The sequence below is a fragment of the Tachysurus vachellii genome, chromosome 2 (assembly GCF_030014155.1).
Source record: "Tachysurus vachellii isolate PV-2020 chromosome 2, HZAU_Pvac_v1, whole genome shotgun sequence".
Lineage (NCBI taxonomy): Eukaryota > Metazoa > Chordata > Actinopteri > Siluriformes > Bagridae > Tachysurus > Tachysurus vachellii.
The window spans coordinates 6700571-6717332 of record NC_083461.1 but is presented as its reverse complement, the minus strand read 5'-3'; the positions used below and the strand labels follow the sequence as shown (position 1 = coordinate 6717332).

Here is a 16762-nt window from a genome sequence, read left to right as displayed (position 1 = left end):
CAATAATAAACTTGACTTAGTATTAATTTACCAGATGAATTTTGTATGATAGCAAGAAGACTGGAAACATTTAAATCTAAATAAGATTAAAATTTAAATGAATCCCTGAAGTGTGAGTTAATGTTTAACTGGATGCTAAGTAATGTAATGTATAAGCTTTGTTTGATTCTAAACCATCTGGATACAGAAAGAAAAATCTCTCTAATGGATGTCTCGGCACTAGGAAATGCATGTTTGTTAGCTTTAGTTCATTTAGTCAAATGATTAGTTCAGAATCATGCACCTGTTTGCACCATTTTGCCCAATTAGTAGCTTGAACATTTCATTTTCTAAAGGCAGACAAAGTTGAGTAGTATACAGTTATTAATAACTGTCTGTATTTTGTATTGCTAAATATTATAATGTATGCTAGAAATCTCCAGCTGATCAAATGAACCTGATTCATTTAACTCACAGTGTAGTGAGCATGACTGAATCAATTATGAACGAAATGATTCAGTGATTCACGGTGGAGCATGCATGCAATTGCAAATAATATTTAAACTTTAAAATGGTTAAAAACAAACAAACAAAAAACAGTTCAACGTATAACATTTAATGTACGAACTGATCATTTACTGGTTTGAATGTTGATCTGTTAAAGGAGAGAGGAGTGAATCAGTCATGATTCAATTCCTCAGAGAGTATCTTGGTCAAACAAACCAGATAACGTTTTTGTACCCATGCAGCAATGTCTTTCACATCATATAGACTGCTCTATGTATTCCATCAAGCTAGATTTTTGGATTATTTTATATTTGTTCATCGAGAAGTTTTTTTGACAAATAATCTACTGCACTATGATGTACTGCACTTATAATATAAAATTTGTCCTGTATTATTTTCACAAATTTCAGCAGAAAAAAAATACATTTAAGACTACAATCAAACTGCACTCTATAGCACATCTCTTTATTTGTTCTTTAACAAAAGAAGGAGAAGAAGAAGAAGCGACTAGAAAACCTTTGGCTGTGGAATTGAATGTTTGTGAACAGAGGCTCACGAAATGCACAATAAAGTGCTGATGAGGAGGTGTGGAAGAGAAACGTGAAGGAAAAAGAGAGATGCTTACAGCTTCATAGTCAGCAAGTTCCAGCCGGGCTTTATTCTGCATGGTCCGCTTACAGAGGTAAACGGCTAGAGAGAGAGAGAGAGAGAGAGAGAGAGAGAGAGAGAGAGAGAGAGAGAGAGAGAGAGAGAGAGAGAGAGAAAGAGAGCGAGCTTAACGAAGAACACATAATTAACACTTATATTAATAATTTTACTTTTGTAATTAATTATTATACATATAGAGCCATAAGGGAGAGCTCTTCGTTAATTCATTAAATAGAAATTTAATCGCTACCAATACTGAATGAATACAGATTGAAGGACATTTAATTGACACGGTTTGTTTAATAGCAGCATGTGTTAGTGAGAGAGAGAGAGAGAGAGAGAGAGAGAGAGAGAGAGAGAGAGAGAATTAAGTTAAGAAGCGTTTATCGTTATTTCAACCATATATAGCTGTCACAGTACACATGTCTCAAAGCCTATTGTGCTACTTAAAACAACATACTTGAGTCCTAGTCACATAAAGTGCAACTAGAGCAATTTTAAACATCTACAAACGTAAGTAGTAGCAGCAGTTTGATGAGGTATTAAAATGTGGTGTGCAAAACAGCAATGTGGTGAGTGATTGATTTGTACAGTCCAGTGTAGTTCACAGAGTTGGGTGTGAGTGTGTGTTTGGTATAGTTCAGTTCTGTTTGTTGAGAAGTCTGTTGGCTTGAGGGAAGAAACTGTTGAACAGTCTGGTTGTGAGGGCCCAATTGCTATGGTACCTTTATCAAGAGGCAGGAGGCTGAAGAGTATGTGTAAGGGGTTCTTTTGCAGATACAGTGTACGTTATGACAGTGTGTGATGAGAATGTCTGGAAAGAGAGACTCTGATGATCTTCCCAGCTGTCCTCACTATCCGTTGCAGGGTCGTGCAATCTGAGACGGTGCAGAACCAGGGAGCTTCTACACTACTTATGAATAGGAGCGTTAGCATAATTTCTGAATTAATTCTAGTCCAGTGATGGAGACTGATTGTGGTGACTGCAGACTAATGCCATCTCCATGCTCTAAGTGGTACACAGCAATCCCATGTATCTCCAGGATGTCATCACAAATAATGAGTGTTTGCGTTGGGACGGCAGTAATTGAGACAGGACACTGTAGACTTCTTAAGGTATGGGGACGATTGTGGTTGTCTTGAGGCATGTGGGAACAACGATGCTACTCTGGGAAATGCTGAAGATATCCGCTAGCTGAAGATTCCCTGAGCACTCTACCAGGATCGTTGTCTGGTCCAGCAGAATTCTCTGGGTTTACTCTAGTCAGGTACTCTGTCTAACCACTCTACTAGACAGATTAGACAGAGTACCTGATCATTCGTTTCGAACCAAGGGTAGAAATCGTTCAGCACATCTGGTAGGGTCGCAATCACTGTCACGGGCAGGTGAAGTTTTACTGTAGTTTGTGATCGCCTGGATGGCCTACCACATGTGCCGGGTGTCTCCGATGTCCACATGTTCTACAAGAATTGTTCTATTGTAATAATTCATTCACAGGGATTTGTATAGTAGACAAAATGTAAGCATGATAGTTAACTATTTAAAAAAAAATGTAATAATTATCATTGATATAGTGAGCTTTTCTGTCAGGGGACGTTTATTTAACATTTAGGGAAGGAGTCGGTGTAGGTGTTTGAAAATGGCGAGTAGGAGAGAGGATTAAATGAGGCTGGTGAAGGAACAAGTCTTTATACAGTAGCTGCTATAATGAATTGATAACAGGAAGTGGTTGAAAAGCATAACACATCATTCATTCCTGACACAATATTGTTGGTAGAAGAATTGTGTGAGAAAGAAAACATTTTGTTACATGCTGTTTTAGGTGGTAACAGTAACTTTGATTTATCTGTCTTTTCTTCCTTACATAACAAACGTTCTTAAGCAATCAAGCTGTCAGAATGAAATATTTTACCAGCTGGTGAAGCAAAAGTGGTTTGATGAAGATGAGCATGATGACTGAAATAAAAGTCGCTGACATGTCCATGCACTCAAAACACAGAATGGTGTAGCCTCTAGCTCAGCGTTAACACCAACACCAAACTCACTGCCACATTAAGCATTCAGTTATTTTGTGAGTCATTTGTCAGTAAGCCATCATTCATCATACAAACCAGACCTCTATGTTTCTCAACATACTTTCAGAGGAAAACACACATAGACTGACATTGAAACAGTCCAACTACAGACTTAAAGACAAACTTGAAAGCATCTTATTTAACTATGTCAAGCAAAATTCTTTAATAACCTTTAAAGACAGGATGCTGTGAAATGTATTGTTCAGTCCTATAATTTGAAAAAGCTCACTGTGTCATTTGTTTTTTTAATTCATTTCAGTTTTACTTGTATAGCACATTTAACATCGTCTTAAAGCAGCTTTATAGGAATTCAAAAGTTCAAAATATAAATAATAAAACTTTCATTTACATCTATATTTATCTCTAATGGACAAGACAGAAGTGACTTTGGCAAGGAAAAGCTCCCTGAGATGATATGAGGGAGAAAACTTTAGAGGAACCAGACTCAAAAGGGAAGCCGTCATTATCTGGGGGACACCAGAGAGTCTGATTATAACTGTACAACAGTATGTAGTCGAGTGGAGTTGTGCTACCAGGAGATTCTATGCAACTTATGAATATGAGCGTCAGCATAATTTCTGAATTAATTCTAGTCCAGGGGGTCACGGTGGCTTAGTGGTTAGCACGTTCGCCTCACACCTCCAGGGTCGGGGTTCGATTCCCGCCTCCATCTTGTGTGTGTGGAGTTTGCATGTTCTCCCCGTGCCTCGGGGGTTTCCGCCGGGTACTCCGGTTTCCTCCCCCGGTCCAAAGACATTCATGGTAGGTTGATTGGCATCTCTGGAAAATTGTCCCTTGTGTGTGTGTGTGTGTGTTCTAAGTGGTACACAGCAATCCCATATCTCTCCAGGCTGTCATCACAAATAATGAGAGCCAATAAGATTGAAATTTCTCACTCATTTTCTGCTAATATCTCATAAGGACATCCTATAGAGTATACACTTTCCCCAAAAACACTCTCACCTGGATATTGTAACTTCCTAAGAGCTGCTGCTGTAATCATAAAGCCTGTCTTGTGCTCATCCCAGGGCTTATTCTGATCTGCTAACATGATATTAAAAGCTTTAGAAAATTGATGATATATATTTGTGACATCAGATAGGCTCCCTTCTGCGTTTGATTCCTCTCAAGGATTCTTCACTTACGTTGCCTCAAGAAGAAGTTCATTGCTGTTGTTGTATTTGGCTTGGGCATTCGGGATCTAAACCGACATCTTGATTTCTGTAATGCTGTCTAGTTACAATGGCTTAAAATCTATACAGAAGAAGAAGCAGAGATGTAAGCAAACTTAAATATGTCCATATGCAATGAGCAGCCCATGCTACATCTCTCTCACACACACAGACACATTGATTTTACTCTGAGACGCCAAAGTGTCAGACAAGGATTACACTTACAGACTACAAGGTGTGTTTGAAGAGAACAAATATCACCAGAGAGCATTCAGTTTTACCATTTTAACAACACAATCCCTGGTGTAATTGAGCAGCATTTAAGGGGCAATGAAGGGTTATGGAGGTAGTCACACAGTCCATTATTGATCCTGTCCCAGCCCTCCTGCCTCAGAGGCTATCACAAGGTTCTGACCTCAGTCATGATAAAATGCTTTAAAATGCTTTTTAGAGACTTCATCACCTCTTCATTACCTGACACTCTGACCATTACAATTCACATACCATCCCATTCGCACTACAGATGACATTATTGTTCATCTGGTGCGCACACTTGAGTCATCACCAGGAAGGGAAATGAGGTTAAAATGCTGTTTTCAATTCAATTTAATTCAATTCAATTTATTTGTATAGCGCTTTAAACAATTCCCATTGTCTCAAAGCAGCTTTACAGAAGTATAGAAACAGAAGAAAAAATAAAAATACGAATAAGAAAAAATAAGAATAAAAATAAATAAATGAATACATACATTTAAAGTTTAAAATAAATTTTATTAATGAAACTCATCACCTCCTTTAAACTCATCACCAAGTTGGAGATCCTGGGACTGCCCATTCCAGTGACAATGGATCTCCAACTTCCTGACAGGCAGATCTTAAGCAGTATGGATGGGCAAACATCTCTCACCCTCCATCACCCTCAGCACTAGAGTTCTACCAGGGTTGTGTTCTGAGCCCCCTCTTGTACTCATTGTACACTTATGACTATGTAGCCACTTTCAACTCGACCAGCTACAGTATAAGTTTAAAAACCTGGAAAACCGATGTCAGGAAGAAAACCTCCACAATGTCAGCAAGACTAAGGGAACTGATAGTGAACTGATAGCCACATAAATTCATATGGACCCCTGTGGAGATAGGACAGTTTCTGGTACCTTATTGTTCACATCAAGCAGGACCTATCACGGTTCTGTCAGATTAACACTCTGGTAAGGAAGGCCTGTCAGTGTCTTTACCACTGTAGATGCTTAAGGGACTTTAAACTGCCATCTGAGGTTCTACAGAGCTTTCACTCCTACACCATCTGACAGGAAGCATTACAGCTTTAGGTTCCATGTTTTGGAACAGCACCAAACAGGATCAGGATCTGTATAGGGTGGTGTAAAAATATGAGAATATCATAGTCAATCTACAGCAAGCAGTGCTGGATCAAGGCCAGAAAAATAATGAAGGACCCCAGCCATCTGAATGATAGACTCTTTTATCTATTGTAGTCACAGAAGAACTTTAGGTTCTTCAAGGACAACACGGCGAAAACGAGAAGGAACCTGTTCCCACAGGCCATTCAGGCTCTCAACCAGTACAACCCCCAGGACTAGAGTAGGACCTGTATTTGTTTGCACAACACCCACACCCTTTACCTTTCCTGTTAATAGACCCATATTATTTCACATTTATAAATATTTATTGTGTACTTATAAATTGGTACTGACATTTTCCTTTTATATCCTTTACATTATATATTTTTTTTATATTTTTCTTCCAGTATGCAAGCAAATTGTGGAACATGTAGAATTCTAGGCTGTGTGTGATCAACAAAATTCAGATTTATGTAGCCTGAGACATGCTGTTTTGTTGTTGCTATGAATTCAGTTGCTTTATACCATAGCATTGTTGAATTTTCTATTGTGATTGGTCAGAAGGTGTTGATTCGGTTTTTATAACAATTGCTCAGACAGCGATTCCGATTTGCTGTGTGATGTTTCAGGTTCATGAGATAACTAGGTTTTATTAATACTGGTTTTGATAGAAATTCATTTGTAGCTTTTCATGCCTCACACCTGGTGAAAGTCATCCAAACTTACTTATTATTTTAATGCATGTTTTATCTGTCTGTAATGCTATCCACAATATCTATACATGATCAGTTTAAAATGGCTTCCTAAAGAACAGAGAGAGAAAAATTAAATGCAGCAGAATGCACTTAGAGCTAAAACACAGGGCTGTTAAGTGAGAGTGGTAGTTTGTCTCTACCAAATTGAATCAGTGTGAAAATGTAGTGCTGGTTAAATGTGTGTGTGTGTGTGTGTGTGTGGTAGTGGTAGTGGTGGTGTTGGGGGGGTTGTGTTTCTCACCATAATCAGTGTTCTCTGGTTCCCAGCAGTTTGAAGGCCAAAAGTAGGGAGTCTAGAATAAAACACACACACACACACACACATATATATATGTGTATATATATATATATATATATTAAATACTATATATTTTTGTATTTTTAATTTTCTGTCATTAGTTTTTATCAGACAACTTAAATAAAGTAAAGATAAGTGACTCGAGTCATGAAGATCATCTGGTCGCCTCATAAGTGAAATGAAACCAACATTTTATTAAAGAAGCTTATGATCTTAGCTGTAATATAACAGTTCAGGTGTTACCAACAAATCTGGGTGAAAGGACAAAACCTGCTGATTAAAGCAAGCCGTCTCCCTCGCACACCAACACCGGCGTTAACACACAGCTGAGAATGAGACGAGCATGTGACGTATAGCGTTAAAGTGGAGTTACTCAGAGAAAAACACCCAGTGTTAACACACACGAGTGCGTGACTGAGCCAAGTGTCACTACACAGCATATGCTGGAGACCACTGTGATGATTACTGTATGAAACATTCAGGCTTAGGGGCATGAGGGGAAAACAAAATATTACACCAACAAATTAGCCTTGTAACATAAAGTGGCAGATATTAAATCTATAGATTTATGTAAACAACAGTCTGTATAGGAGATTAAATAGCCAAAGCAATCAAAGTGTTTTGTAAAGAAATTGTCCGAAACTACATATGGTATTTCTGTGGTTTTATTTTCTCAAATGGAAGATTTTATAAGCAGTAGTAGTGTAATGGTGTGAATATGATGTCACACTGATACCATAAAACTTTAGCCAAAATGAATTTATAATGTTTTGTTGTAGTGTTTGAAACACTGTAAAATAAAAGAAAGTAAAAACAGTTGAAAACTTGAATATAGACTAAGACATCTTATATGACTTATTATACAATTACAGTAAACAAATTCTAACGTTATTGAATCGTAATTTATGTATAGACATAAATACCTGGTCTTAGAACAAAAAACAAGAAAAATATTTTTTTTTTGCTAATTTTGTTCTTTAATGCTTTAAATAAAAATTGTGAAACTGTGAGACTGCACTGAACATTGTACCGTTAAATCACTTCAATTTAATTGTCACACAAGCAGCTTTCCAAAAAATAACTAAAAATCTATAAATAATTTACTTTTTAATAAAAATTAAAATGAGTTTGGTCTTTTATTAGAGCCTTTGTGTGTAAGGTATGAGTAAAAAGTGAACTGAAAATGACACAAAAATTCAGATTTTCTATATTAAAAACAATAAAAATGATCTTTTTAATTAATATTAACTGTTTTTTTTTTTTTTTTACCTGAAATCTATAAAATGTCCCATCATCCTTCAGTGTGAGCACGTGGTCTGAGATGGGAAAGAAATAGCCATGGGCAGACATCAGAGTTCCCAGGTGAAGAGCCTCAACTAAAACACACAAACACACACACACACACACACACACACTTTACCATATAAAGCAGATTTTAAACACTTCTCTTGATCATCCTCACAACACATGCTGCTTTCCACTTTCTGTTGCACAGTGTACATATACACACAAATTATACTGTACAAATACACACTATACACACAGTTTTAAAAAATAAAGGATAGAAATACTTTTTGAACTTTTATTTCAAATCAGACACAGAGAACTCACATCACTGCTGACAGAACATTTATATAAAACACTGGACAGCAATCAGCAGGAACTGAACAGGAGCTTCAAGCAGTACGTACACGAAGTGTTCCTGTTCTGTAAGAGTGAGATGGACCACAAACAAACTTCTACAACGTCCTGAAACTAACTGAAAGCAATGAAGCAAAGGTAAAACTTAGACTAGACAACGTCATTCTTTATCTTTGCATAAAATAAAGGCATGAAGAACATCTTCTAGGTCATGTGAGGATTTATGACAAAAATCACCCCAATTATCCCGAAAAGAGACACAATCCAGGATGTAGACTGATATGATATGCAACACAAGTCAAAATTTCTCACAGAAGACACAGTGATGACTCTGACAGTGCTGTCCCTGTTCAGGATATTGCTGAGAACGTTCTCATCGTAACCACGGAAACTGGCTGCTCATGACACATCCCGTATCACACCTCTCACCCTGAGACAGCACTATAAACAAACAAAACACACAGCCTTCACACAGCCTTCCATCCTAAAGCCAGCTAAATTCAGCACACCTCATTAATAAACCCCGCACGCTCATGTACTCGTCATCCTCCAAAAATGATTCAACCCACCAGATACACCTCAACATCTGGAATCAAAAACTGAACAGCTGGCTGATGAAAATCTGTGATCTTGAAAAGCACTTCAGAAGTGATCGTTCGCTCTAAGACCATGTTCCTTCCTCTCTGCTTTACTCTGATGTGCACTCGTTTTTCATTATATCCTGTTACTTTGTAGATTCAAGTGCTAAGGGAAAAGAAATGCACACATACGAGTGTTCGAAAAATTTGAGCTGCTGCGGATTACATTTATATCGTGCCTTTACTGAGAGACTACAGACTACTCCTGAGCTGTCAGTCATGCCTCCTGTTTGCAAGAAGCCCTAGTTATTTTTAGGTGAGCTGAAATGTGTAGGAATCACATTTGTATTTAATGCATAATATCAAAATCAGATAACTTTCCAGGTCAACAGTTGTGGTGAATTTATCTTGCTAACTAAGAATTTAACATGCTTAGATTGCTTATTAGCTAATATGCATCGTTTATATTTATATTGCTTTAACAAAACTCAGTCGCGTCAATATAACTTCAAACCAGCTACTGTATACTAGCTCACCCTTGATAGCTACTGTTAGCTAACGCTTTTAATGGACATATTTAGTTAGTGCCATCAACTTGCCTTGAACGTGCTTTGCTTTCAATTTATTTCTACTATAAATGCTTACATGTTCGATCAGATACCGAATGTACACATGTAGTGCTAGGGTTAGGTTTAGGGTTAGCATTTAACCCATCCAAGTGCACACACACAGCAGTGAACACACACACTGAGAACACACACCCAGAGCAGTGGGCAGCCATTTATGCTGCGGCACCTGGGGAGCGGTTGGGTGGGTTCGGTGCCTTGCTCAAGGGCACCTCAGTCGTGATATTGCCGACCCGAGACTCGAACCCACAACCTTAGGGTTAGGAGTCAAACTCTCTAACCTTTAGGCCACGACTTCCCCCACTGTCTCCCAAGGCTAATCAATAATAATATGTAGATAATAGTTTAGATGTCAGGGGGGCACGGTGGCTTAGTGTTCAGCACGTTCGCCTCACACCTCCAGGGTTGGGGGTTCGATTCCCGCCTCCGCCTTGTGTGTGTGGAGTTTGCATGTTCTCCCCGTGCCTCGGGGGTTTCCTCCGGGTACTCCGGTTTCCTCCCCCGGTCCAAAGACATGCATGGTAGGTTGATTGGCATCTCTGGAAAATTGTCCGTAGTGTGTGAGTGTGTGAGTGAATGAGAGTGTGTGTGTGTGCCCTGCGATGGGTTGGCACTCCGTCCAGGGGGTATCCTGCCTTGATACCCGATGACGCCTGAGATAGGCACAGGCTCCCCGTGACCCGAGGTAGTTCGGATAAGCGGTAGAAGATGAGTGAGTGAGTAAGAGTTTAGATGTCAGTTTATTTCCTTAATAAAAGTACTTGAAATGGAATAAAATTGAGTCGATCCAGAGTCCTCTAATCTACTCATATGTTGAGGTAGGAGACTCGTGTATGGACTGATGATCATGAGTATTTGTGAATATGACTTGGCAATATAGCTTCCAGACTAACCGACTCTGGCTCTGATCAAATAAATTGGCTAATTTCTGTGTGCAATCAGATAAATTATGTGCAGTTTTGTGGGCGTGTTGTGGCTGATTTACAAAGAATAATTGTTTGAATTAGCGGCTGCAGTAAATCAGACAGCGGGTGGTACCGTAATCTACTCGCATTTACTCCGTCCTCTATTTAGCATTTTTGGGTAGAGATGCTCCATGCTGCATATTCATTAAAGCAAACATTGTAAATTGGACAGATTTTCCTCACAATTCTCTCTGTACAATTTCTTACGGCATCTACAATTCCGGGTGTTATGGAAAATGGACTTTTCATTATAACTCTTACACACAGCACTGCTCAGTATGATTCATTGTGATCTGCAGCACAATTTCAGATCAAAATGAATTAAAAAGACAAGAAATAATAATGATATATAGACATAATAAAATACAATCACAACTTCTCAGATATTAAAGAAAGCACAATATGTGTTGGGGGAATATAAAGAGGACAGCAGTGTGGATTGAACTGCTACAATCCATCATAGATACACACACACACACGCGCGCACACACACGCACACACATACACACACACACACACACAGATTATTAGTTTATTTTCTTTTCCTTCCCAGATGCAACATGTAGTCTTTTTATTTGTAGCAGTACATCCTATGTTATGGTTCTAGAAATTTTCTTCATGATATGTACAATTACGTGTCCAGCTATTAAAGAACAGAGAAAATAGAACATTTAAAATAACAAGAGAATCCTAAAGCTGCTTAGATGTCCACATAGGATGGAGGAAGGTAGATTACGTATTGTACAGCGCTGTTAATTACTCTATTCTGATTGGTCAGAAGTTGTTGATTGACAGCTGAAAGGTCTATATTAGTGAACTCATTCGAATACAGGGTTGTTTTACAGTAATAATTTGTAAGTTATTATAATATTACTATAAAAAGGGATTAAAAAGATATGTTTAATTGTTGATATGATTAAGTTTTCAGTGAGGCATTTGGAAGGAGTCACCAGTACTAGTGTTTTGTAACAGACTGACATAAAGTTAAGTTTAAGGAGAAGTCTTCAGGACAGAGAGCTTTGTACAAGCCTTAAAGAAACATGGGTTGACTGCAATATATTAGCTTTAACAATAAGCTGAAATCTAAAACACCTTATAGGTTTTACACATATGAAAAGTCATGAGCGTTGTGTACGCGTGAGGCTTTATGTGTTAACACGCTTGGCTTTGATGACAACATCATCTACATGAGATGCAATGAAATTGTGCTCGCTTGTTAGAAATCCTTATTCACTTCCCATGAAACGTCTGCTCTCCTTGTCATCCTCATCGCTTTCCTCTTTAATCATTTGCCTACATACAGTAGGTTCATTCTCCCACTCATGGACACAAACACAAACACAAACACAAACACAAACACACACACACACACACACACACACACGGTTTCTTTCATTTCCAGCTGTTTTCCTGTGAGAACGCCAGAGGGGAAACAGAGACAGTCAGATGGAGACTGACAGATGGAATGTCAGAGAGAGAAGAAAGCAAAAACAAAACAAAAAAATAAAACATTGAGAACGAAAAAGAAAGCGAGATGGTGCAAAACCATCACAGCTGTTATCACTGCTTCTCATATCCATCTCAATTTTATTACCAAAAACGCTATAAGGGTTAGATTTGATAGCAGAAAGAGAGGACATGTACATAGTGTGGAAGTGTGTGCTATTTATACACACTGTATTACACAATATTAGTGTTATGTGATTACTTTCAACAGATGAAACTATTCATTTATTCATTCTTAATTCCGTAATCACTAAACAAATCTTTAACATATTTTTCAAGCTTCGTTTATTATACCTGTTAACGCTTTAGTATAAGATGTGAATTAATGAGAATTAATTAAATAAACAGGGATGTAGTGGATATCTGGCAACAGGTAGCTAGTGCGTTCATAGGGTTTTCATTTATTAATCTTGCAACATATAGGTGATAACCCTAACCCTAACCCTAACCCTAGGTGATAAGGGGTTATTTATGGTCACGTGTTTTAATTAAGCATAAATTGGACACTTGTTGAAAATATTTATTATGTACGGTATTTATGTTCTTCGTAACATGATCTGTTATGTGAAATTGTTCACTAATTTCTGTTCAAGTTGCAATAACTCACTTTATTAACACCTTTATTAACATTTAAGCGTTTTATAATAAATACTTAAATTTACTGAAATCTTATAAGATGTTTTCATTTTCAGAGATTGTTAGTCTCAATACTATGTCAGGTGAGTACAGGTTACTGAAACTATTTTACTTTTTATTCCCTATTTAGTAAATATGGAGCAAATACTTACATTTATGACATTCATTTATTTATTTTTTTGCATTTACTAGCTTTTAAGGTAAGAAATTTCAGTCACTCGATGCTGTCTAGAGCCTAAAGGTCCAACATGAGCAGTTGAGTTATTAGTTTTCACTCAATATATTGAAGAATAAGGTTTTATGAAGTGTTTATTGTGCGTTATTTAATAATAACTAATAATGCAATGATCAGCGAGTTTTACCTAACAGATATCTAATAAGGCAACAAAACAAATCACGACGAATAAAGAATAATACAGAGTGAATAAAATTTTTAGTTTTTAAGTGTTTAATTAGAGCTTTATTAAGTAAATAGCAGGACCTTGGTTATAAAGGTTCAAAATAAAGCATTGTAGATTTTGTCTGATTTATCTTATTTGTCTGTGCAGGTTTCTTATAAATATTACTAAAATAATTGCAGCACAGTAATTATCCTCTCAGTCCAATATAAATAAATAGATAAAATCCCATTCATACAAATCAGCTACACCAAAATTACCCATGAAGTTTGCACCATCTATAAAACAGATATTAAATAAAACCTTTGTACTGGTTTTTAGAGACAAAAACAATAACACACTGTATACGAGGCTGAAATAAGAAGAAGAATCAGAGAGAAAGAGAAAACGACAGTCTCCTGAGCCCATCTGTGGACATGCTTCAAGGTCAGGGCTGTGAGGTTCGAGTGTTTTCTCTCTCCTCAGAGCATACACTGTGATTCAGGGAAACAGGATCAGCAAGCTCACATGAAACAGGTTCAGTACTGCTCACTTTACCTTGATCTTCAATGTCTAGGTTTTTGATCATCCACTGCACAATGTCTGAACCTGAAAAAGACGAGGGAAGAAATGAAACCAGCCGTGTTACATTTACGGTGTTTGGCAGACACCAGGATCCACAGCAACATAGGTTTTTAACTCATTTTATACAACTGAGCAATTGAGAGTTGAGGGCATTTCTCAGGGGCCCAGGAAAGGCAGTTTGTTAGAGGGGGATTGAACTCACAACCTTCTAAGCTGTAATCCACCACCTTAGCCACTGAGCTACCACATCCCCCATCTCTATGGCTCGTACATCTCACACTATCACATGGTCAATATGCTATAAGAAACAGAAAAATATTGTGGCTATCAGTGCCTGTTATTTAGAGCGACAGCTGCGCTGGCAGAAGGCAGATGATCCATGTTCCTTGGAGAACACAAGCGTATGTATTAACTTTCCAATTATTCAGGAATTCTTTTCTTCTTATAACGCAGCACTTTATTTATTTATATTAGATTAGATTAGAATAGATTCAATTTTATTGTCATTACACATGTACAAGTACAAGGCAACAAAATACAGCAAAGCGTTGGTCGCATTTTATTATTAAATAATTATTAATATTTTTATATATATTCTGAGTTGGGGGCACGGTGGCTTAGTGGTTAGCACGTTTGCCTCACACCTCCAGGGTTGGGGGTTCGATTCCCGCCTCCGCCTTGTGTGTGTGGAGTTTGCATGTTCTCCCCGTGCCTCGGGGGTTTCCTCCGGGTACTCCGGTTTCCTCCCCCGGTCCAAAGACATGCATGGTAGGTTGATTGGCATCTCTGGAAAATTGTCCGTAGTGTGTGAGTGTGTGAGTGAATGAGATTGTGTTACTTTCTGCTATTAATAATTAAAAAAACACCCAAACAAACATGACCCTCCTCCCAATGGGAAAACCAAGTGCACAATATTAGCATCTAAAGTATAGCACACAGAAGGTTAAACCAACTCTTCAATTCCAGTGGCATATGTTTAGATGCAATGTTTTCCTTTTTTGTGTGTGTACAAGGTTTTGTGAAGGCTTGTAGATGAGTCCCTGAGAGACACACAAACACATCACACACTGCAAGTTGTGGCAAATATAACACAAAGTGTGACTTCTTTGGAGACTGACTATATAAAGGTATGAAGAAGGACAAAGTGAAGAACATTTTATTTATACCAGCAAGAAAAAAAATGTGCAAGCAGATTTCCTAACAGGATCTATTGAGGATTGTAGCTTTCACCTGAGCAAAACAGAACAACTCGCTTGGTTTGTGTGTGAATTTACAAACCACAAGGAGAAGCCAATGTGCAATCGTTTCATTTTGTGCAATTTGCTGCAGCCTGAAAGTCACTTCTTCTTCTACTTTCGACTTTTCTCGTTAGGGGTTACCACTGCGAATCATCTCTTTCACCCTAACTCTATCCTCAGCATACTCTACTCTCGCACCAATTACATTCATGTCCTCATTTAACACATCCATATATCTCCTCTTTGGCCTTCCTCTTGACCTCTTACTGTATCTGGCAGCTCCATCTCCAACATCCTTCTACCATTATAACCATCTCCCTCCTTTGTACATGTACCATCTCAATCTATCCTCTCTGACTTTGTCCACAAAACAGCCAACCTGATCTGTCCCTCTAATGTGCTCGTTCCTAATCCTGTCCATCCTCGTCACTCCTAAAGAGAACCCCAACATCCTCACCTCTGCTTCCCCCATCTCTGCCTCATGTTTTTTGCTCACTGCTACAGGCTCTAACCCATACAGCATAGCAGGACTGAAAACCTGCATGTTTAAATATGGCCTATTTTACGTTGGATGCCCTTCCTGACGGAACCCTCTCTATTTATCCGGGTTTGGGACTGGCACGGAAATCACTAACTTGCAGCCCCTGTGGCTAGATTGTAGCCTGAAAGTCACTAAGTCTTAAAAACGATAACAATGACTAGGTTTACTGACATAATGCCAGGGTAAAATAATCAGAAATGTATTTTCAATTCAATTCATTTTTTTATACCACTTTTCACAATTCACATTGTCTCAAAGCAGCTTAGTATACTCACTCTGACTCACTCATTTTCTACCGCTTATCCGAACTACCTCGGGTCACGGGGAGCCTGTGCCTATCTCAGGCGTCATTGGGCATCAAGGCAGGATACACTCTGGACGGAGTGCCAACCCATCGCAGGGCACACACACACACTCTCATTCACTCACACAATCACACACTACGGACAATTTTCCAGAGATGCCAATCAACCTACCATGCATGTCTTTGGACCGGGGGAGGAAACCGGAGTACCCGGAGGAAACCCCCGAGGCACGGGGAGAACATGCAAACTCCACACACACGAGGTGGAGGCGGGAATGGAACCCCGACCCTGGAGGTGTGAGGCGAACATGCTAACCACTAAGCCACCGTGCCCCCTCAGCTTAGTATAGAAACACAAAATTGTAAAGTTTATAGTTTAAAATGAAGTTATTATTTTTCTCTAACAATTTTCCCTAATGATCAAACCTGAGGTGAATATGGTGAGGAAAATCTCCCTGAGATGATATGAGGAAGAAACATTGAGAAGAACCAGACTCAGTAGGGAACCTCATCCTCATTTGGGTGACACTGGACAGTAAATAATGTAAATGTAATTAATGTCATTCCTACAACAGTTTATAGTCAAGAGTCCCATGAATCATGGGCTGTCTATGGAGATCTACCTCCAGCAGAGTGCACTCCAAAGGATGAGGCTATTTTGTGTATAAAAGGTACGTGTACAAAGTTAATGAAAAAAGCTAGAAAAATGAACATACACATTATTAACACAAGGCACGTGTGTCATACTTTAGGACTTTGTTCATATAACATCTAGGCAATTTTTCAGCACATCTCAGATCTATAGATATCTCAGATCAAAACTTGCTGTAGCTTCTAAGTACATTTTACATGATGTAATTCATGTAGTTATTATTTGTAAATCAGGAATGATCAGAGACTGTAGAGCTGTGAGACAGCAAAGATTCCTGCTGTGCCGTGGACCCTAAAATGTGTTCTGATATTAAAAAGCAA

At 38.3% G+C, this 16762-nt stretch overlaps 1 protein-coding gene across 2 annotated transcripts in view; it reads right to left on the bottom strand.

Annotated features, from left to right (window-relative positions):
• Positions 1-16762, bottom strand: part of rgs7b (regulator of G protein signaling 7b) — a 96819-nt gene that overhangs the window by 18720 nt on the left and 61337 nt on the right. For both annotated transcript variants that reach the window (XM_060895074.1, XM_060895065.1), the window contains exons 4-7: positions 13681-13731; positions 8063-8169; positions 6737-6788; positions 1112-1176 (exon numbers count right to left, since the gene is read on the bottom strand). In XM_060895074.1, coding sequence (XP_060751057.1) covers positions 1112-1176; positions 6737-6788; positions 8063-8169; positions 13681-13731 — 275 coding nt within the window. The remainder of the gene's footprint in view (positions 1-1111; positions 1177-6736; positions 6789-8062; positions 8170-13680; positions 13732-16762) is intronic.